Source organism: Ochotona princeps, chromosome X (genome assembly GCF_030435755.1).
Source record: "Ochotona princeps isolate mOchPri1 chromosome X, mOchPri1.hap1, whole genome shotgun sequence".
NCBI classification, from domain to species: Eukaryota; Metazoa; Chordata; class Mammalia; order Lagomorpha; family Ochotonidae; genus Ochotona; species Ochotona princeps.
In genome coordinates this window covers 106,801,141-106,822,149 of record NC_080865.1, presented here as the reverse complement: position 1 = coordinate 106,822,149, position 21,009 = coordinate 106,801,141, and the positions used below count along the sequence as shown (strand labels likewise).

The following is a 21,009-nucleotide window of genomic DNA, read 5'->3' as shown; positions in this document are numbered from 1 at the left end:
AGAAGGGAAGCTCTGATTCCTGAGACACTTGGCCGGGGACAGCATTAGCACCGCCTCCCCTAAGCCCACCCCGGGCCTCTGCTGCTCAGCACACTTGCAGCTGGCCGCGGCCAGGGGCAATGGTTAGAGAGTGGGCCCAGGCCAGCACTGTCACAGAGGAGCCAGCACAAGCGGCAGGCCCAGGACAACTCAAGGGCAGAAGGTAAGTGACACTGGCAACATCCCCCGGGGCACATTTTCACAGAGGGACACAGTGAGGGCAGGTTCAATGCAATAAATAGGCAGTAGGGCATAAATAGCAAGGGGGCGGGGCATCCACCCCCAGGGTGCCATGGCTGGAGGGTAGGGGTATTGCTGCTGCTGGACGGGGGCACTCAGCCCGGTACCCCATCCTCCCACAGGGCCCAGAGCAAGGCACTAACGAAGGGGTCCCGGGGTGCTCATGGACACGTGGTCCGGTACCCTCCCCAACGACACCTGACCTGGGACTCAGCCTGGGAACAGTGCAGGGAGCACCCACCCCACATGCCTGCAGGACGGTCCCCGAGACAAGCCCCCTCGGCACCACGTCGGTCGTTCTTAGCTGTCGCCAGACACGAGGCTGATGATGTGCTCCAGCTTGTGGCGCAGCCTGTGCTTGCGACACAAGGCGTCTCGGTCCAGCGCGGTGAGGATCTGCGGGAGGAGGGGCCCCTGGGCTTGGGCTCTCGGGGAGAGGACGGTGCTCTCCGTGCCAAGCAGAACCCCTACTTCCCAGCTGGCCCAGCCCAGCCCAGCCCAGCCCAGCCCACCACCCTCGCTCCCCGCACAGCGCACAGCACAGGGCATAAATCCATCCCGTCCTGCTCTCCACAGTTGGGGCACAGCTCCTCCCAGCAGCCTGGACCCACTATCCCAGGCCCTCCTGACTCCCACCTCCCCGATGCACAGTCTTCAGCAAGGGTGATCAGACTTTGAGGACTGTGCCGTAGTGACCCCTGGCAGGACTCATCAGCCTCTCCTCTCGGCCTCACTGGGGCTGCAGGGCTGCACGAGACACTCCTGGGGCTCCTGGGCTCCCTCCCACCCCTCCAGCTGCCCTTCCTGCCCTCAGAGCATCATCACATGGGTCCAGGGCTCAGGCCGCCTCTCCCTCAGCCCCCACCACGGCCTGCCATCACAAGCCTGTCCTAGCCTAGGCCCTCTGTGCCATGTACAGGCTTGCCATCACCTGCCTGTGTCCCCCACCCTGCCCCAAGCTATACAGTATAAGCTTCCATGTTCTGGAAGCTACGTGCCTTCTGCTCCCACCACCCCCGTCCTCCCACCCAAGCTGATGAGGCTCAAGCTTCCCTTGCAGTTTCCCTGTGGCCCATAGAGGGCTGGGGGGTGGAGCAGATCTTGAGGGAGCTGTGGGGGCTGCTTCTGCACCCATGAGCCTGTCCCACCTACAGGCTTTGCAAGCTTCCAGTGGCTTTCTTGAAAAGGTTGGAGTCACCCCAGTCTGTTACCCTGCCATGCCCCACATCCAATCCCTCAGCCAAAAATACATCCTGAAATTCACACTTAGTCAGAAAGCTCATGGGCCCTGCCCCCGCCCCTGTGCCACACACCTGCAGTTCTACCTGATACCCCAGCCCAGGAGGAATTTTGTCCTCTGGCCACTGGCTTCACGTATAGGTCCCTTGAATTCAGAGATAACCTGTGCTGGGCTCCGTGGCCCCACAGACCCTTCCAGCACCGCCATCTTCACTACTGGCCACACCCTTGCAGCTGAAAATGGGGCTTGTGGGGGGGGGGAGGCAACACACATACCTCCTGGCGATACTTGGTGACATAGAAGTAGAGCTCACTGAGTGCACTAAGGACATTGAAGTCACTGGCATGAAGGCGGGACTGCTCCACAAGGTAGGCGTCCATGTCCTGGTCACTGATGGATGCCATCTTGGAAATGTCCCGATAGTACCTGTTGGGATGCCAAGTTAGTCACTGCTGGAAGTCACCTTTGTCTCATCACCCACTGTTCTGCCTCCTCTCAGGGCCCACCTCTCCACCCAGCTCTTGTAGTTGGGGATGTCCTTGGCATAGAGGAGCTTGTTGGAGGGCGAGTCCTTGCCCAGGCGGTGCTCAGATGTGGAGCAGGAGTCCATGAAGGTCTGGGCCACCACTGACAGGCAGGCATCTGTGATGCTGCTCTTGTGGATGTCAAACACAAACTGCGGGTTCTTGATCACATTCACCCAGAAGCGCAAGGGCAAGCTGTATGCGGGGACACATGTGCATAGCTCCAAAAATGCTCCCAAGGCCCCTTTCATGACCACCACTCCCCTTCGGATCTTCTTCCTGGCTGGCTGGCTCGTGCCATGTTCAGGGAAACAGCCTGTACCTGAGGCTTCTACTAGCCTGCACACAGAAATAACAGTAGAGGGCTGCTGCATTTCAGTAGCTGCAGCTTCTAATGTTACCGCCAGGGCCAAAGCCTCCAGCATTTCTACCCCTACAAGGCTACCTCTCAGTACCACCCTCACTACCAGCACCTCACTTGCCCCAAGGCCTGGCACGATGACACTCAACCACCCTCTTGGCTTGCTAGCATCACTGACATCAGCCTCAGGCCCAGCCACCTTCTCTCCCTGCCAGTCATCCTGGTCCATAAGACCTGAATGCTGGCTAAGCCCCCAGCTCCTTCTACCCAGGTCCCCTCTCATAGAGAGGCCAACAGGGGCCTGGCATGGGGTAGTACCAGTTGCTCTTCCACGTGTGGCGCACATCAGGGTCACTGATCTGCCGCTGGTCCGCCTGCTCGTCCAGAAAATCAAACATGTACTTGATGGCCAAGGGCAAGGCCGAGCCCCGGTGGGCTGTGCTGAACACTGTCTCAAAGAGATCATCCACAAACTTCTGCAACGTGCCCTGTGTGGGGACAGCCAAAGCAGTACACAGGGCTCAGCAATGAGCGTGGCTGCCCCACAGCACTGGGACCTGGGAGCCACACACTGGGCCCTGATCTCAGGCTAGGAATTGCCGCACCAATGCCTGGCCCCCACCACCTGTTGCTCCTTCCCTGGACAACCTCGGGGCCGGGGCCAGCTGAGAAGGGTACAATGGGGAATGCCCCCACCTTGGTAGCCAGCAGGCGTGTCAGGTAGATCTCAGAGACCATCTTGCTGCCACGGTCCCCTTCCCGGTGGTCAGCATGGTCATGGTTTTTCACCAGGTGCCACAGCTTGGTGCCTGTCTCCTGGTCAGGTGTAATCATAGGTGCCCGCGAGCGGAGACTATCGGGGCTGCTGGCAGTGCGGAGTAAACTCTCTGGGGTGCAGGGAGGACAAGGCCCTAGATCACCAGACCGCCACCCGCTTTCTCCCCACACAGACACTGCATGCTCCTGCCATCCATCCCGCTGCAGGACCCTGCCAAAGCCGAGAGCTCCTGAGTATGCAGTCCAGAGTGGAGCCACCCACTTGGACAGCAGATGCCCAGGGTGCCTTCTGCAGTGGACGCCACTCTGCCTGGCCTTGCGACACCTACCATAGCGGCTGAGGGAGCGTGTGAAGGTGAAGGAATTGGCCATGTTATAAGCAGACACTTGTTTGGGCACCAGTGCCACCAAGGAACCATCTGTCACCTAGAGGCCACAGAGATAGAGAGGGAGCAGTGCAGGAAGCCAGGAATCCAAAGGGCCACCACCCACCTGCAACCTGTGCACACGTGGGTAGCACCTGCGGTCCCGTGAGAAGGCCTTGAAAGTGTGGGAACAAGGGCCGGGGAGAGCCAGAGCCACCTGGGGGCACACAGGCCTGCAGCTGCTCACCTGGTAGTGAGCTAGGGAGTTGACCCTCTTCCAGTCACACTCGATCTTGGTCGTGACATCTTCGTCCTGGAGGATGATGCGGGCCATGCGGCCCTGGCGCCACTCTGTGGGCACAGACACGCCTGAGGCTTAGGGCCACCCTGCTGAGACTCCAGGCCCATTCTTCATGGAGAACGGGTCCCATGGAGGCTGTGGGCTCGAGCGGGGTAAAGGGAAGGCTGGCAGGAAGGAGCTGGAACCTCACCCAGGTCCATGTCCTCCGCTTTGGGACGCTGCGAGTACGGGATGCCCTTGTACACAGTATCCAGCAGCTTGTCCTTGGCCTGGGTGATGCTGTCGCAGTTGAGCACCTTCACTGGCACCTGGGCACTACCTTCACTCTCCGGGCACACACAGTGCAGAGTCTAAAGGAGGAGGGGGATTACAGAGCTGGTCTGGGTCCTTGCCCTTGTGCCTCGGAGGCCCTGTGCTCACCAGCGTCTTGTAGTCGATCTGCTGCCGGATGAGCTTGTCCTCGCTGAGGGAGTAGCGCGCTTCGCCCGTGATGGCGTCAATGGGGCCCTTCTCCATCTGCTGCTTGATGGCGCAGTACAGCAGGAAGAGGGGCTCCCCTGCACACTCCTGTGGCCAGGTCAGAGCGCAGCCCATCACCTGCCTGGCACCCAGGGAGTCCCTGTCAGTCCCCTCCCCTACCGCCTGCCCACCTCCCAAGCGCACCTTCAGGAATTTATGCAGCAGGAACGTGAACCAGTTAGTAAGCATCTTCTCGGCTACCGACTCCGTCCTAGGGAACGGGGACCCTCAGGCGGAGCTGGGAGAAGGTGGGGCTCGCTTTGGGGGTGGGACCACTCAGGCAACACAGCACACACCTGCGCAATAGCAGCTTCGGGTGGTTCTTGCTCTCCAGGTTTTTCTCTATGAGGTCAGCCAGCAGCTGCTTGAGCAGCCCTGTGGCATAATCAAGGCGGCTCTGCAGGGCCACCATGGTGAGTGAGGCTACGGTGCCACGGTCACGCATTGAGAAGCTGCTCTGAGCCTCGAGTGTGTGAATGAAGGTGAGAACGAAGGCGCGGCTGTGCAGCAGCTGGCCAAAAAGGCGCAGGGCCTTCTCCACATTGGGGGGAGTCTGTTGGGAGTAGCGAGTGTCAGGAGGTGGGGCAGTGGCCTCCGGGGGACAGGGCGTGGGTGGGCCAGGGGGACTTACATCCAGCTCCCTGAGCACAGGGTGGGCCTCAATGCCCGGGAACAGCACACGCACGGCATAGGTCCTGTAGTCCAGGAATGGGATCTGCACCCCATCCATGTGGTTGGTCAGCTCGTTGATGTCTGTCTGCAGCTCTGCAAAGGCTGGGAATGGGTGGAGAGGTGAGCGGAGCTATGCAGGAGAAGCTCCCTGGCTCTGCGCCCCACACTGCACTGGGCTCCTGCATGCACAGCCTCGGCACCTTCCTTGCACTCCAGGGCCACACGACACTCCAGGTTGTCCATCTGTAGCTGCAGCCGTTTGAGTGTGCGATCAGCATCCTGAGTCTTGCGCTTGTACGCCACCAACACAGCGGTGATAGCCAGCAGCAAGAAGCCACCCCCTGCTGCCAACCCCACCGTGGCTGGCAGGGTGAGGGCCCGCTCGGCTGTGATGTGCAGGGTGCCTAGCCAGAACTCCAGGCCACCTACCAGCACCTGCAGAGATGGGCCGGAGGTGAGCCCATGCCATGCCCACCTGTACCTGCCCCTCCCCCCATGGACGTCCCATCTGCCACCTACCATGACAGGTTGCCGGCCGGTCTGACTGGGCGAGTCACATAGCAGTTGTGTGTCTGACACGGTGAGTGCACATGGCTGGCCTCCAATCAGCACTGTGTAGTTGAGGCGTGAGCTGCCAGCCGCAGCAGGGATCAGATTCTTGCCCTTGGGGCAGAGGACATGTGAGCCCAGGGCTGAGCGAATCCCTTCCTCTCCCCTCCCCCTGCTGGCCTCGACCCACTGGCACCTTGAGCACCACGTGGGAGCCAGGTTTGACGTCCAGGACACCAGAGGGCGCCAGGGGCTCAAAGCTGGGGTCCGGATAGTAGGTGAAGGCTGAGCGGTTGAGGGAGCGGGCTGTCTGCACGTGGTCCAGCACGAAGCCAAATTCATCAGGGTGCTCCCCTTGGGCCCGTGGCTGGGGCTGCCCCGGGAAGATGCCGGGGGCTTTACACAGCATGGCAGTGTCATTAATCACCTGGCACGTCTGTGGGAACAAGAACGGGCAGTGCAGCCCAGGAGGCCATGGCAACGGGTCAGGTGGGTTGAGCACAGCAGGTACTCACGTTGGTGGTCTCAATGCCCCGGTACTTGGCCCGGACCCGGGGCTCCTGGACTGTCAGCAGGTGAGTGCCACTCACTGTGATCGCAGTGCTGCCACTGGGAAGAGGAGCGAGCTGCTCAGGTCCCTCCCGCGCAGGCCCCTCCCAGCCCTCCAGAGGCTCAACCCTGCCCTCCGCCCAGGCACACTGATCCGGGCTCAAGGCTGCCCCGCCCGGCCGGGAGAGGCTTGCTCTCCCCGAGCCCTACTTGATGATGCTCCAAGTCGGCTCCAGCCGGGTGACCGTGGGATCCTGGGTGTAGGTGTACATGACTCCGGGGCTAGAGATATTGGCACGGTCGATGGCAAGCGTGATGGGGGCCTGGCTGGGACCTAGTGCAGAGCCGGGTGAGATGCACACGATCGCCTCGGCATCTCTCCTAGGTGAGCAAACAGGGCACTTGAAGCAGGTAGGCCCCAGGGTGCCTGCCTCCATACCCCGCCCCCATGCACAGGCTGAGGCCGGTGGGACCCTGAACCACCTCACAAACTGGCACTCGCCGTCTCTCACAGTCACTGTGACTCTGCTGCCAGCATTCAGAGAGCTGCCAGAGATGGTGAGGCGTGTGCCCCCCGAAGCTGGACCCCGACTGGGACTCACGCGGTCAAAGGTCGGTGTCTGGGGAAGAAGGAATGTCGAGGGCTGAGACGAGGAGGCAGCCCAGGCTGGGCGACAGGGCTGGAAGGCACAGAGAGACAGGGCAACGCACCACGAAGCTGTAGAGCTGCTCAGACTGGGTGCGGAAGTCCACAGAGCAGTCACCCACACACAGCTCAGCAGGCCCGGGTGGTGGGCTGGGCACCAGGGACTCCTCCATCTCACACACGATCCTGGGGGGTCAGAGGAGGTCACAGGCAGCCAAGGCCAAGGGGCCCGGCTGCCCGACGCTCACACTCACCTCTCGGCACTGACATACTCGGCGGGGATGGAGTTGCAGCGCACGCCAGCCACCCGCAGGCCCACCTCCCGAGAGGCAAGGCCCAGGTTCTCGCCCACGATGGTGACCCGAGTGCCTCCTTCCTTCGGCCCCATGAGCGGGTGGATCTGCACAGTGGGACGGTAGACAAGGGTCAGCTCACACTCACAGGGACCCTGTGGGCAGGGAGGTAGGGCAGTGGGCTGACCTGGGCAATGCGGGGATGGCTACACCGGGCACCCTTCTGGCTCGGGTGCATCCAGTTGGTCTTGGGAGTCGGGCAGTGGGCTCGCAGTTGGCACTTGTGCTCCGAGATGCACCAGCCACAATTGAAGCGGGGATCAGCCTTGAGGCAGAGGCCGCAGCTGGGCCGTTGGGCCCAGCATTTGTACAGGAGTGCTGTGGGAAGAGGGAGCATGGCCAACAGGGCAGGCAGCAGCTAGCAAGCATGTGGTGTGAGGGCTGCACCCCTGCCCTGGGAGCCCGACCCCTCAGCCCTCTGGCAGCCCTCACCTCGGAAGCCGGGAGGCTTGTCAATGGGGAAATCCCCATCCCAGACTACGGAGAAGTCCAGCTCAGAGTGGCCATACTCATCGCCTTCATAGGAGTACTGCGGGACAGGGCGTGGTGTGCCCCCAGGCACGGTGAGCAGGCCTCGTGCCCCACTCCAAGGTCTTTGCCAAACCCCCACACCCAGACTCAAGCCGCTCCAGCCTGCGGCCCCCCTGGGCCCTGAGGGGTGGCCTGGGGCTCACCGAGGCATTCTGGCACTGCACGCTGCTGCTGTTGAAACGCACGGCAGGCACCCGCTGCTGCTGCCCCTGCACGCGCACTACACACTCATAGTTCTTCTGGCCCGACTGCGGCTGGGGCAGGTTCTTGGCCCGCAGCGTAAGGGGCTGCATGACGCCGACTGGGATCAGCAGGTCCCCGCTGGGCAGGAGCTCAGGGCAGCCCTGGGGGGAAAGCGCTTATCAGCTGCCCACTGGGTGCAGCCTGCAGTCCAAGCTCGCCTACCTGCATGGAGAGGCTTAACGCATGGGAGGAAAGACCAGGGCCCAGCCCACATGCAGCTCAGCCCCCCCCCCCCCCCGCAGCCCCTGCCTCACCTCAGGGCTGTGGACCCTGCCCTCCTGGAAGGAGCACTCGTGGGGGTGGCTGGTACACACGTGGCGGTACTTACACCAGTGGCAGGGATAAGCGCTGCCAACACATGACATGCACCTGCCAGAGGAGAGAGCCTTCAGCAGTAACAGAGCAGGTACACTGCTCTCTCAGCCCACCTGAGAACGCCAGTAAGAAGGCCACTGGGGACTGCCCAAGACCTGCCCCGCCCACTGGGCTGTGAGGAGCTGGAAAGCCACCCCTACCTTCCCCTCGGGCCCCAGGGCTGAGTACTCACGACTGCAAGACACTGCAGTTGTAGAAGATAAAGTCAGCCCCAGCGAACCTCACGCCCGTCTCCTTGGAGAGCAGCTGCAGGCGCACAGTGCGCGTGGCCCCTACGGCGAGCCCAGGGAGGTCTTAAATGGGCCCGCCGCAGCAGGCACACCTTCCCCCAGACCCCAGCCCCGAAATGCAGCACACTGACCATGCCCCCTCGTAAGTGCCTGGAGCTCCTGGAGAGAGGGGGAGGGGCAGCGTAGCTCCCCAGAGGGCAGCAGGACGGCCTCACTCTCTGCCACTTCCTCGAAGGTACAGCGCACGCCTGCACTGAGGTCTGGCACGTTGCGCATGGCTACAGTCAGCTGGGGGAGGCAGATGGGTCAGGGCACGGCATATCCCCAGCAGTGCCCACACAGACCCCAGTGCCCCTCCCTGCCACTCACCTGCACCCCAGGTGACGTTACTGACACGTTGTTGGGCCGGACACGCACCTGAACACACTTACTCAGCTCCTCCACAAAGCCATGTGGTGAAGAGGCGCCTGGACAGGCCCCCTCACGACAGCACCTGCCGGAAGGCCAAGCTGCAGCCATCCTACCACTGCCCCAGAAAGGCCTGGGAGTGCACTGAGCTGGGGGGGACGGGCAGCAGCCTGCCCAGCTCCCAGTGCCAGGCAACAGCATTTCTTAGCCTCATCCCTTGGGGTCCAAGTGATGCCAGGGGTGGAGGTTCTACTAATTAGCTGCAGAAAGTACAGAAGGAAGGGAGGAGGCAGCTGCCAGTGTGCAGCCAGGGGGAGTGGGCACAGCAGCTGGCACAGGCTCGCACCCAGTGGGCCTACCTTCCTGGAGTCCTCCAGCCCTCCAGGCTAGCGCTCTTACCGGTGCTGTAGTACACACCAGCCGCAGTGTGGGTCCCCTGCGCCCAGGCAGGCCTCACAGCTCACATACTGCTCGCACGTCTCCACTGGGAGCTGGCTCACCTGGGGACAGGCAGGCGTCAGCACCCGGCCCCTGGCCATCCCCACACCCAGCACTGCCCACCGTGGGCCCACCTGCTTCTCACTCAGGAGGTAGATATGCCGATAGTCAGGGCTGAACAGCAAGTCTCGTAGGATGGGGCTGCCATCCACCACAGGCACTGTCTCATACAGATGGGCGTCCTGGGAGCCGTCGACCCGCACCTGAACCACAAGAACAGCCTGAGGCTACTGCGCCCAGGGATTCTGCAGGATGTGGCAGAGCTGCAGTCACAACACTTGGCGTGCAAACAACTGTTTCCAGAGGAGAGAGGCAGAACACCTAGGGTGGTCCTCAAGTCTGGAGCACAGGGAGCAGGGCTGACGGTACAGTTGAAGGACACTGAGAGTGTGCTGCAGTGACCCAGTGCTGCCAAGTGCACAGCTCTGGACTGTACGCCGTACATGGCCGCAGTGGCCTGCACACCCTCTTCCCACACACCTCAGGGTTAGCCCTGTGTCTGTCACTTGCCCTGACACCCAGGTTCCTAAGAGTCCAGCCCCACTTTTGTACCTGGCCAACCTTAGCACCTACAAGTACAAGAACATATATGTGAGGGGGCATGGGGAGGGGCTGGGGGAATCGCAGAACCTATGAAACTGTGTCATAAAACAAAATTAAAAAAAAAATTATCCATGCAAAAAAAAAAGTATATGTGGACCAGGCTGGAGGGATGGAACAGGAAGCGAGCAGGAGATGAGTGTGTGCCAGAGCTGGGAGGGTCCGGGTGCAGGGCGCACCCAGGCAACACCCCCAAGGTGAGAGCCTGCGGGGTTCTGTCTGCATCAGCATCCTCACTTTTCTGGCTGAGACCCAGGCAATGAGCGCTTAGCCTGGCCCGGCAGCCCAGGCCATGGTGCGAGCTGCACTAGCGAGGCTGGTTGAGTGGCTGCTAGGGAGCCTAGGGCTCCTAGGCCTTGTCTGCATGTTCCCACTCTCACAGCTTGTCCTGGGTCTCAGAGCTGAGCTCCCCCTCCCCCCACCAAGGGATGCAGAGCCAACCTTCTTGAGCCGGCCGCTGCGTGTGCCGATGAACACCACAGAGTGCTGGTGGTAGGTGTAGGCAGCCACGCTAGCCATGCCATCAGTGCTGTCGGCCAGGAGGGGCAGCCCCTCGATCACGTGCAGGCCACCCAGAGGCTGATTCAACACCAGCCCACAAAAGTTGCCGTTGATCTGCATGGGCTGGCAAAACAGAGCAAAGTGACTGGGCCTACAGGTGCCAAGTACAAGCCACCCACACAGAAGCCAGTGGAGCGCATGAGCACTAGGGAGCAGGGTCTAGAATGCACCAGTGGGTCGGACATCTTGCCTCCCAAACACCCTATCCCATCCCTGAGAGCCCCATGGGAAACCGGAAGCCGAGAAGGGAAAGCAGGAAGGGGCAGAACCTGGGCCTGGTAGGCCAGGACACGCTGGGAGGCTGCCACTGATTTGAAGGGCCAGGGGAAGATGGCAGTCGACCAGGCACAGAGAACCAGGGCACAGCTGACGGTGCGGGTGCTCACTGTGTTGATGCAGGGCATCTCCTTGTTGAGCAGCCAGGGCAGGGCCAACGTGCCCTCCCCGCGGTAGCACGACTGGATGCGACGTCGGATGTGTGCATTGATGTTGCTGAGGGTAAAGAGACAGAGGATGGTCTGGCGGGGCGGGCTGGCCCGGTTCTTCTGGCCCTGAGAGAAGACGGTGAAGAGGACGTCCTCGTCAGCTGGGATGCCCAGGGCCTGGGCCAGCAGCAGGCCGGGCTTGGCCAGGTGGGCACTCTGCACCAAGCGGTACTCCACGCCATGCCAGGAGCAGCCGATGGGGAATTCCACATACGAGTAGAACTCTGAGTCCCCTGCGCACATGCGTACGATCTTGGACGTGAAGAATTTCTCGCCTGCTGCATCCAGCAGCGTCTGCTGGGTGTCGAGCTGCAATGTCAGGAAGTATACGAAGGGGGCGCTGGCGAAGCCGTAGACGTAGTAGATGTCGAAGGCAGGGTACAAGGACAGCGTGTCCGAGGGGATCTTGATCTGAGAGGACACAAATTCGTCCTGGTACACCTGTGGACCGAGCAGAAGGGACAGCACGGAAATGGAGCTTTCCTCCTACACAGCACATTGCCCCAGCCAGCCCCGCAGTCGGGATGTGCCTGCCCGCCCATCCGAGCCACTCTTCCACGTGGCAGTGACAGCAAGGGCCATACAGTGCTCTTCGGCCAGGGCTGTCCTCAGGGGCTTAGGAAGGAAAGGAGAGGAACGTGACCCTCCGAGGGCAAGAGGAGAGGCGGGGCAAAGGGAGCCGCGCAGGTGAGCAGGCAGACAGCTCACGCACCAGACTGAACATGTCGGCACCGTGCTCATTGCCAATGAGCTTGCGGGAGCTGAGCGTAGGGAAGTACTCTGACTTGCCATCGACTGCAGTACCCACGAACAGTTTGCTGGGCCCCTGGCCCTGCTCCACGATGACGCCAGCCATGGAGTCGGGCTCCTGGGCCCCCGACAGGTAGTGCTCCTTGCGGTGGTGTGGCTCACCCAGCTTGAAAAGGTCGTCCAGACGCAGGAACTGGCAGATGCCCTGCCACACGCTGCCACAGGCTACCAGGCGGCGTGCGGCATAGTCGATGAGCAGCAGCTTATTCACGTTGTCTGCAGGGGCCAAGCGATGGGCACACGCGCGCATGCTGGGTGGCGGGTAGCAGCGAGCATTGTCCTCAACGGGCCCAGTGACATGGGCCCGCAGCTCAGTCAGATTAGAAGCAAGCTTGAAGACTCGGTTCACAGCACCTACAAACACCTCCCCCGTCACTCGATGCACAGCCAGGTGGGTGAGCGTGGTGTCTGTCACAGCAAAGGCACGGAAGGCCCTGGTGCTGCCCAGGCCCCCATCCACAGTGAGGGAGAACAGTAGGAGGAGGCAGACAGTGGGCATGGCCGCCAGCTGCCCCTGGGACAGTACTGAGGAGAGAATGGCAATGGAAGACCAAGCTGTGTACCATCCTTCTGCGACGCCAGCTCACGGCCAAGGGGACGAGCCACAGCCCCAGATGGTGACAGCAGCCACGGAGGAGGGGCCTCCACTAGGGCGTGGGAGTGAGCAGCAAATGCACACTGGCCGGGGGGGGCCATCAATCATCCCCACCCCTGCTGCTGGGCTACACCCGGAGGGGGGCAGTAGAGGCAGACGCATGGGAGGTTCTCCCAGAACAGAGACCCCCAACACCACAGCCCACAGCTGAGGGTGGCACCGCAGAGAAGCCCAGACCATGGAGAAAGCCCTCATCACACCCAGGTGGGATGTGCGGTGGCAGTGGGGGCTGTGGTGCCACCATTCAGCAGCCCTGCCCCCAGGAGCCCTGGGACACGGGTCTGTTGAAGCCACGGTGGCTGCTGGTCCCAGCTGGCCTTGGCTCCAGGGCCCTCAACCGGTCTCCCCACTGCAACACAAAGCCGAACAAGTCTGCCCCACAGCCATGCGCTGAGACAAGCTGAGGCAGCTCTGCACAGCTCTGCCGCGAGATGCAGAGGTTTGCTGGCCAACGGAAGGTGTAGAGAGGGCATCCCAGGAGGCTTGCGCAAAGGGAGTATAGTCAAGGCTCTGGGGAAAAGGGGCACGGACTACGGGGACAGTGCTGCGATTGGCACTTGGCCCCTAGGCCACACCCAGCCAGCCTCAAGCTGCAAAGACAGCACAACAGTGTTGTGGCAGCCAGCAGGGCAGGCTCAGGGTTACTGTCTCTGCGCCCAAAGCTCAAGAGAGACAGAGGGTCCCCTGCTGGGAAGGGTACAAGAAATTCAAGCAAGGAAGCGGAGAAGAGAGGAAGGGCAGAGGGGAGTGCATGTGCTCAGACGAGCGGCAGGCCCGGCTTGGAACTGCAAAGTTTCAGCCTGGATCCATCATCTCCTGGGCTCTTTTGTCAGGCCTGCCTGTTCGATCGCTAATGCAACGGCCAGAGAAGAAAGGCGAAGGAGAAGGCTCCCTACCCTCAGCTGAACAACAGGCTAGTCGGCACAGGAGGTGAGATCTGGAGCCCGAGACATCCCCCAGTGAAGTGCTAATATCGGGCATCACAGGCATACCCAGGCCCTGTGCTCCAGCCCTGACACTGGGGGAAAAGAATGAGAACAGCCCCTACACAGAAATGCTCCCACAACCGCCCCCGCCCCCGCCCCACTGCGCTCCAAGGCACGGTTAACCCTCCACACACCTGCGGAGACCCTAATGGATAGGGGTGCTACAAAGGGCAGTATTGGACAGACGGTCTCGGCTCAGGTTGGCCGTCGGGAGCTGCGCTGGACGCAAAGAACCAAGCAGATTGGAGAAAGCAGAACAAGAACAGGTTCTGATTCCCCCAATCCCGAGCTGAACCCTGGACTGCCCAAGCCCTGGGACCTCAGAGGGCTGTCCCCGCATGGGCAGCGCGGAGGGAGGCCACTTACCTGTCTCTTCGCCGCCGCCGCCTTGGAGTGGCCGCCAGTCGGCCACGTGGACGCGCCCCTGAGCCCCACACTGGCCCCGCTGGCGCGCCCCCGCTACCTCGCCTCGCGCCCAGCGCCTAGCGCCCAGCGCCTTGCGCGCCACCGCCCCTCGCCGCCGCCCACACACTGGGCCGGCCCGCGGCAGCCGGGGCCTTTTAAGTCCGGACCGTACCACTGCGCTGGGCGGGGGCGCCAGAGCGGCAGCAAGCAGTGGCGGGGGCCGTTGCGCACAGAGAACGCAGCGCCAGCCCCCACAGGCCTCCCGGGCTCCTCACCCGAGGAGCCCATCCCCTTTGCTTAAAGGCCACGTCGACAGTACGAGCCTTCCAATCCCCCCCACACACAGTCCCCCGCCCGCTGCCTTGGGCAATCCTGGAACCTGTGCGCGCCCGCGCCACACCCCCTTGGGCCTGGGGCGCGCGGCCACCCTGTCCCGCCGATCCGTGGCGTGCTCGGGGCCACCTGCTGCCTCGCTGTCCCCAGTGCTGGTACGCCTGCTGCATATCAGCCCGACCCGCACGTTCCTAGCTTAGGGCTCTCTCTCTCCGCACACGGACCGGGCTGCTGGCATTTACAACTGGACCCTTCCCCAGTTGACCGCGGGAACCCGGTACAGCGGGGCTTTTGCTCCCTTGATTTCTTTCCTCCTTTTTCTGTAAACAGTTTTATTGCTATACAGTTTGCCTAGCACATGTCGCCCATTGGAAATGTATAACTCAATAGCAAGCACATGCAACCATGCCTAGTATCTAATACTAGAACATTACTATCAATGCAAAAAGAAATTCAGAACCAGTAAACCTTCCCGCTCCATGGCTCCTGGCAAGCACTTCATGCAGCTACTGGCTAGAAGCTGCTCTGTTCTGCACATCTCAAATAAATGCAGTCACAAAGTATGCACGGCCCTTTTGCTGACTGACTGCACTTTGCAGTATTTTAAGGTTTATTTATTTTTAGTGGAAAGTCAGATATACAGAGAGGAGGAAAGAGAGGAAGATCTTCCGTCCAATGATTCACTTCCCAAGCAGCTGCAACAGCTGGTGCTGCGCCAATCTGAAGCCAGGAGCCAGGAGCTTCTTCCGGGTCTCCCACGCGGGTGCAGGGTCCCAAGGCTTTGGGCCGTCCTCGACTGCTTTCCCAGGCCACAAGCAGGGAGCTGGATGGGAAGTGGAGCCTCCAAAACATGAACTGCTGCCAATATGGGATCCCAGGCATGCAAGGCGAGAACTTTAGCCACTAGGCTGCTGCACTGGGGCCAAAAATTAATTTCTTTTAAAGACAAAATAATATTTCATTGAATTGAGGCTGACATGTGAGGCATAACACGTTAAGCCACCATGTGTAATGCCTACTTTATGCTACATACCACCTTAGCCCAGCAGTTCCAGTCCCAGCTACACTACTTCCAGCCCAACAGTCTGGCAAATTCACCTGAAAAGACAGCAGAGGGTGGTCCAAGCGCTTGGGCCCCGGCACCCGTAGGGGACACCCCAAAGGAGCTCCTGTTTTTTAGCTTTGACCTGGTCCAGCCCCAGCTATTACAGCTACTTGGGGAATGAAGAGTGAATGGAGAGTCGCTCTTACTTTTCCTTTCAATTAAGTAAATAATGAATTTTTACCCAAAAGCAATGCGTTTCAAGCATAGACTACATTTTATCTAACGGTCTACATTCTCGTGGCTTCTACCTTTGCCTACCAACAGCATGTGAGGATTCCAGTTTCCCACATGCTCAGATACTTCTTGTACTTCTCATTTCCTTGATGACTAATGGTGTTGACCATCTTTGCACATTATCATACAATTGGCACTTTCTTTTTTGTTCAAGATATATTTACTTGAAAGGCAGAATTACAGAGAGAGAGATCTTCCATCCACTAGTTCATTCCCCAGTCACAATGGCCAGAGCTGAGCCAATCTAGGGCCAGAAGTTTCTGCTGGATCTTCCACACAGGTGCAAGAGCCCAAGCACTTGATCCATCTTCTCCTGCTTTCCCAGGCTATAACCAGAGAGCTGGATGGGAAGTTGAGCAGCCAGGACCAGAATGGGCACATATGGGATGGCGGCAAACCAGGTGGCAGCTTAACCCACTGTAGCACATCACCACTTCCACTAGTTCGTGCTCTTGTAGTTATGTGTAATAAAATCCCTACTTAATCTGAAGTACAATGATGCATACCTAGGTCCACATCTAAAATCCTCACAATATTAAATCTTAAATTTAGATCTCTGATCCATTTTGAATAATACACACATGAGCTTAGGGTTCGAGTCCATGTCTAGCTGTTCTTTGGCAGTTCCATGCCACAGGCTCCTGGCCATCTCTGAGAATAGCCACCGCCTTCAGCCAGCTGTGTTTGTCTCTGAGCTCTCATTGCACTCCCCCGAGTTCTGTGTGTACATCCTTACATTCATGCCACTGGTCTTCATCTCTAGCTTTACAATAAATTTTGAAACTAGGAACCAACGCTGTGACACAGTGCATAAAGCCACCACCTACCACGCTGGCAGCCCCTATGAATCCCGGCGTAAATCCCAACTGCTCCACCTCTGACCCAGCTGCCTGCTAATGACCTGAGAAAGCACCATTGGGCCCCTGCATTTACATGGGAGAATTGGAAACATCTGCTGGCTTCCGATTGGTTCAGATCTGGCAGTTGAAGGTCATTTGGGGAGTGAACCAGCAGATGAAAACTTTTCTTGCTGTCTTTCTGTAACTTGATTTTCAAGTAAATAGATAATTTTTTAAAAAATGTGTTCTTTGGGCCCATTGACTAGATCCTCACCTTGCATGTTCCAGGATCCCATATGACAACCAATTCATGTCCCGGCTGCTCCACTGCCCATCCAGCTCCCTGCTTGTGGCCTGGGAAAGCAGCAGAGGATGGCCCAAGTTCTTGGGCTCCTACACCCATGTGGGAGACCCAGAGAAAGCTCCAGGCTTCTGGCTTTGGATCTGCTCAGCTCTGGAAACTGCAGGCACTTGTGGCGTGAGCCAGCGGATGGAAGATCTCTCTGTGCCTTCCTTCTGTCTGTAAGTCTGTCTTTCCACTAAACATCTTTAAAAGTGTTCTTTTTTGGGAGAATCAAGATGGTGGAATAGGGTAAGCACACGTTTAAACGGATGGAGAAACATTAGCCAGTGTGAAGCAGAGAGGGCACATTCCAAGAAATAGCAGAGGACAGAACAACAGCAGAGGGGCACCTGGAGACTGACAGACATGGGAAAGTCATGGACACAACGGTGCAGTGTTGCAGTGACCGATACTCCAGCGGCATGCAGTGAACGGCAATCTGAACTCCACAGCAGCCGGACTCCACCAGCAACCAGGTGGGGAGGGGCATTGACTGGGAGCTCAGGAGGTGAACCCAGACAAAGAACTGCCCGTCCTGCTGGGCTGTTACATTTGACCAGGAGCAGAGACAGAGCAGCAGATCCCAGAGGGGCAGTGCAAGAACAGTCCAGTCCTCTCTTTAGAGCCGAATGGGGCACCATTTTGTACAGGCAGGCAAGGGTTAGGGAAAGGACCCAGCATGCACTGAGCTGGGAGTGAACTCATTTCTGGCTCAGTGAACTGCAACAATGTGACATCCTACAGGTTCCACCCAAGATAGGTGTGGGTAGCCCTCAGACCTGATGGTCAGCAGATCAAGAACTCTAGTAGTGGTACGTCAGGTGCCATTTCTTACAGTGTGACAAATAATTTAAGACTGCAGGGACAATAGTGAGTTGTGCATGCACTGAGCTGGGAGTGAACCTACTGAGCTCAGTGCATTGCACTGGTCCGACAGGGAAAATAATACCGACTATGGTATCATATGGGTCAAAATAGGTCCGTGTAACCCTCAGACCTAACAGCCAACAACCTAGCCATATAGAACTCCTATTGTCTCCATAATCCTGGGAACTGCTCTAACAGGAAGTGGGAGAAAGGTTGCAGAGACAACAGTGCAGCCTCAGCACGGTATCACAGGAGGTGGAGAGTGGTGAGCCAGGAGCTGGGGCTGTGGAGACCACGGTGGAAATCTAGCATAAGAACCCAGACCTGGAACTTACTGGAGTTAGTGGCACAAGTGACTGCAAACAAAGAGTTGTGTACCAACCGCAATAAGTAAAATCAAACTGTAGACCTGTGGGTGACAGAGCTCAGAAACCTGCCCCAAGGAAAAGAATCTGCTAACCAGAAGTACAATGGCAAAGAGCAAAAGAGGAGACAGAGGCACAATGAATATTACTGAAGACTCCCCTGCAAAGGAGCAAAACCCAATGCCAACCTCAGAGTTAACTGAGGAAGACATCGAGAAAATGGGGGATACAGAATTCAAACCACATATTATAAAGCTTCGTAACAACAAGGAGTTCACGAAATTTAAGGAACAGGTCACACAGAAAATGAATCAAATGAAAGCTGATATATCAGAAATTAAGAATATAGGAGGGGTCCAGAGGGATGGCACAGTGGCTAAAGTCCTGGCCACAATTAAATCCATAAACACCATACATTTGCAACCTCCAGGAACTTAGAGCAGAAGGAATGGGGACATTGTTGTGAGCTTGGGGTGATGAAAACATTGAGAACAGGTCACACAGGTGAATTGTACAGCCCATAAATGTTCTAGTTGGAATTGAGCTGGTTAATGGCTAATTTGGGGTATTTAAAAATATATATTTATGGGCCTGGTGGCGTGGCCTAGTGGCTAAGGTCCTCGCCAGGATCCCATATGGTCACCGGTTCTAATCCCAGCAGCTCCACTTCCTCTCTGTCTCTCCTCCTCTCTGTATATCTGACTTTGTAATAAAAGTAAAATGAAAATCTATAAATAAAATAAACTGATTGATATAAAATGAGCAAATTTAAAAAAAAATATATATATATATATATATTTGAAAACTAGAATGAAGGAGAAAGGGAGGGATGAAGTGGTCTTCTATTTTCTGATTCAACCCCTAAATGCCCCACACCTACCAGGGTGGGACCAGGCTAAAGCCAGGAGGAAGCCTGGAACTCCAGCTTGGTCCCCTAGGTAGTGGCAAGGACCAACGCACTTGGACCATCAGCCACTGCTTCCCCAGGTGCATTGTCAGGATGCTGGATTAGAATTGGGCAGCAGGGGCCCGGCGGCATGGCCTAGCGGCTTAAGTCCTCGCCTTGAATGCCCCGGGATCCCATATGGGCGCCGGTTCTAATCCCGGCAGCTCCACTTCCCATCCAGCTCCCTGCTTGTGGCCTGGGAAAGCAGTGGAGGACGGCCCAAAGCCTTGGGACCCTGCACCCGCGTGGGAAACCCGGAAGAGGTTCCAGGTTCCCGGCATCGGATCAGCGCGCACCGGCCCGTTGCGGCTCACTTGGGGAGTGAATCATCGGACGGAAGATCTTCCTCTCTGTCTCTCCTCTCTGTATATCTGACTTTGTAATGAAATAAATAAATCTTTAAAAAAAAAAAAGAATTGGGCAGCTGGCACTTGAATTACTGTTCACACAAAATGTTGCGTTATATACAGTAGTTTAACCCCTTAAGCCACACTAGTCCCAGCTGATTTGGTAATGTCAATTTTTGCATTTGAAAAATTAAAACTATAAATTAAAAGGCAAATGCCACACAGAGGTACCGCAGCTCCCACACTGCTCAGCAGGCACCCCCTACTGGGGCCAGCACACTGGCTCAGGGCCTAGGTAAGGCCGCTGAAGACAGAGCGAGCTGTTCTGCGAGCGCAGCCAGTGACCAGGCATGTGGGCTGGGTGGCTATACTGTTGGCTGGCAGTATGTGGCAAGATGTAGAGGTAGGGGCAAACCAGTTGAAGCACCGTGTGGATTCCCATACCCCGTCTTTGCCTACAGGAGCAAGCCAGTAAGGAGCCAGTTGGGGGCAGAGGCGGTGCCCAGCTCTCTTCCGAACTCCACATTCACATGGACCGCAGGTCCCCAAGGACTCCAAGCAGATGTGAAACAAGCCAGCCCACAGTGTCCCAGAACTCACCTACCTCGCCTCCTCAGCCGCCAGCTAGACAGGGAGTACCTCTGCCTTGGAAGGCTTTTCTAGCTAACGATGCGTGTCTCCTTCCCTGGCCTAGACCACATAAGGCTCCCTCCACTCCCACCAGCTGCGCTCCAGGGACTGAGACTAGCCACAAGGTGCTGATGCTCCAGAGGCTACAGGGTGTGTCACCTCTTCCGGTGGCTTCTCAAAGAGCACAATGGGCTTGGCACAGAGCAGCGCGTGAACCCACAGCTCCTGGGAGCCCAACAGGCTAGCTCCTATGCCCCTCCCTACCGTGCCCCCAAAGCACCCTGACCTACTCTACCTCCTCTGTCCTCCCTAGAATCCCACATGGCCCATGCCAGCCACAGTGCCGAGAACCCAAGAGCACCTCACTGCCAGTCAGGACTTTCGGCCATGGCTGAATGGGAAGCAGGTCTTCTGCCTCAAGCCAGCCCACTGGCCACTGCCATCAGCTCTGCACGCTGGCCAGAGGTGAGCTAGTGTGCTGCCCATCATTCACCTCAGCTGCCTCTTCTCCCTGCTTCCTGCTTGGCCACAAGCGACAGGGAGGAGGGCTGGGAGCACACGACGAGCCCAGCTTCCTCAGCCTCCCGGAGCCAGGCCTCGGCTCACCCCTGCACTGCTGTGGTGCCACGTGAAGGGCTACGGCTGCTGACGCTGGGAGCTCAGAACCCACGAACCTGCCTCCAGTGCCTGGACTGTCACTGCAAGTGGCCCCACGCAACAGAGCAGGACTGGCCACAGAGTGTAAGTAGTGATCACCGGGAACTCACAGCAGCCGACAGCAACAGCATCACAGCCCGAGCAGAGTGCCAGTGCCACACAGATGCTGCAGGAATGCATGTGCCCATAGGGGCAGCTGAGCCTTCCCTTGCACACACGTGTGCTTCTCCTGTTCCCCCTCCACTATGCTGCCCGTACTGCCAAACACACTTTCTGCCATAGTTGGCACTGCAGTGGAACTAAGTAGGCCAGGTGGCTGCGGCCTGGACCGCACTGGAATTTCGTTCGGTGAATGAGCTTCCTGAAGCAAACAGGCCTCCCCACAACGCAGTGCTCCAAGGGTGGGTGAACTTGTTTATTG

The 21,009-nt window shown here is 58.4% G+C and overlaps 1 protein-coding gene across 2 annotated transcripts; it reads right to left on the bottom strand.

The window, feature by feature from the left end:
• Positions 1–47: 47 nt before the first annotated feature.
• On the bottom strand, positions 48–13,762 carry PLXNA3 (plexin A3). 2 transcript variants are annotated; one of them, XM_004598876.2, is made up of 33 exons: positions 13,652–13,762; positions 11,779–12,401; positions 10,968–11,507; positions 10,462–10,644; positions 9,495–9,623; positions 9,322–9,422; positions 8,884–9,007; positions 8,646–8,802; positions 8,457–8,556; positions 8,164–8,278; positions 7,810–8,010; positions 7,568–7,664; positions 7,263–7,453; positions 7,037–7,182; positions 6,848–6,968; positions 6,620–6,756; positions 6,347–6,517; positions 6,103–6,196; positions 5,784–6,023; positions 5,558–5,701; positions 5,239–5,473; positions 4,998–5,140; positions 4,663–4,919; positions 4,511–4,577; positions 4,268–4,414; positions 4,038–4,197; positions 3,794–3,897; positions 3,511–3,607; positions 3,101–3,291; positions 2,723–2,892; positions 2,026–2,238; positions 1,795–1,945; positions 48–675 (listed from the first exon to the last, which is right to left on the bottom strand). In XM_004598876.2, exons 2-33 carry the CDS (start codon positions 12,373–12,375, stop codon positions 580–582), a joined length of 5,619 nt encoding a protein of 1,872 aa, XP_004598933.2. In that variant the 5' UTR covers positions 12,376–12,401; positions 13,652–13,762; the 3' UTR covers positions 48–579. The 2 variants fall into 2 exon arrangements, with proteins under 2 accessions (XP_004598933.2, XP_058514679.1); XM_058658696.1 differs by having other exon boundaries at positions 4,663–5,140.
• Between the last annotated feature and the right edge of the window lie 7,247 nt (positions 13,763–21,009).

Coding starts and splice junctions, on each gene's coding strand:
- PLXNA3 (XM_058658696.1), bottom strand. CDS start 12,375: ATGCCCACTGTCTGCCTCCTCCTACTGTTCTCCCTCACTGTGGATGGG. Junction 8,279..8,456: donor AACTGCAGTGTCTTGCAGTC/GTGAGTACTCAG, acceptor CTCCTCTGGCAG/GTGCATGTCATGTGTTGGCA. Junction 5,702..5,783: donor GCTCCCACGTGGTGCTCAAG/GTGCCAGTGGGT, acceptor CTCTGCCCCAAG/GGCAAGAATCTGATCCCTGC.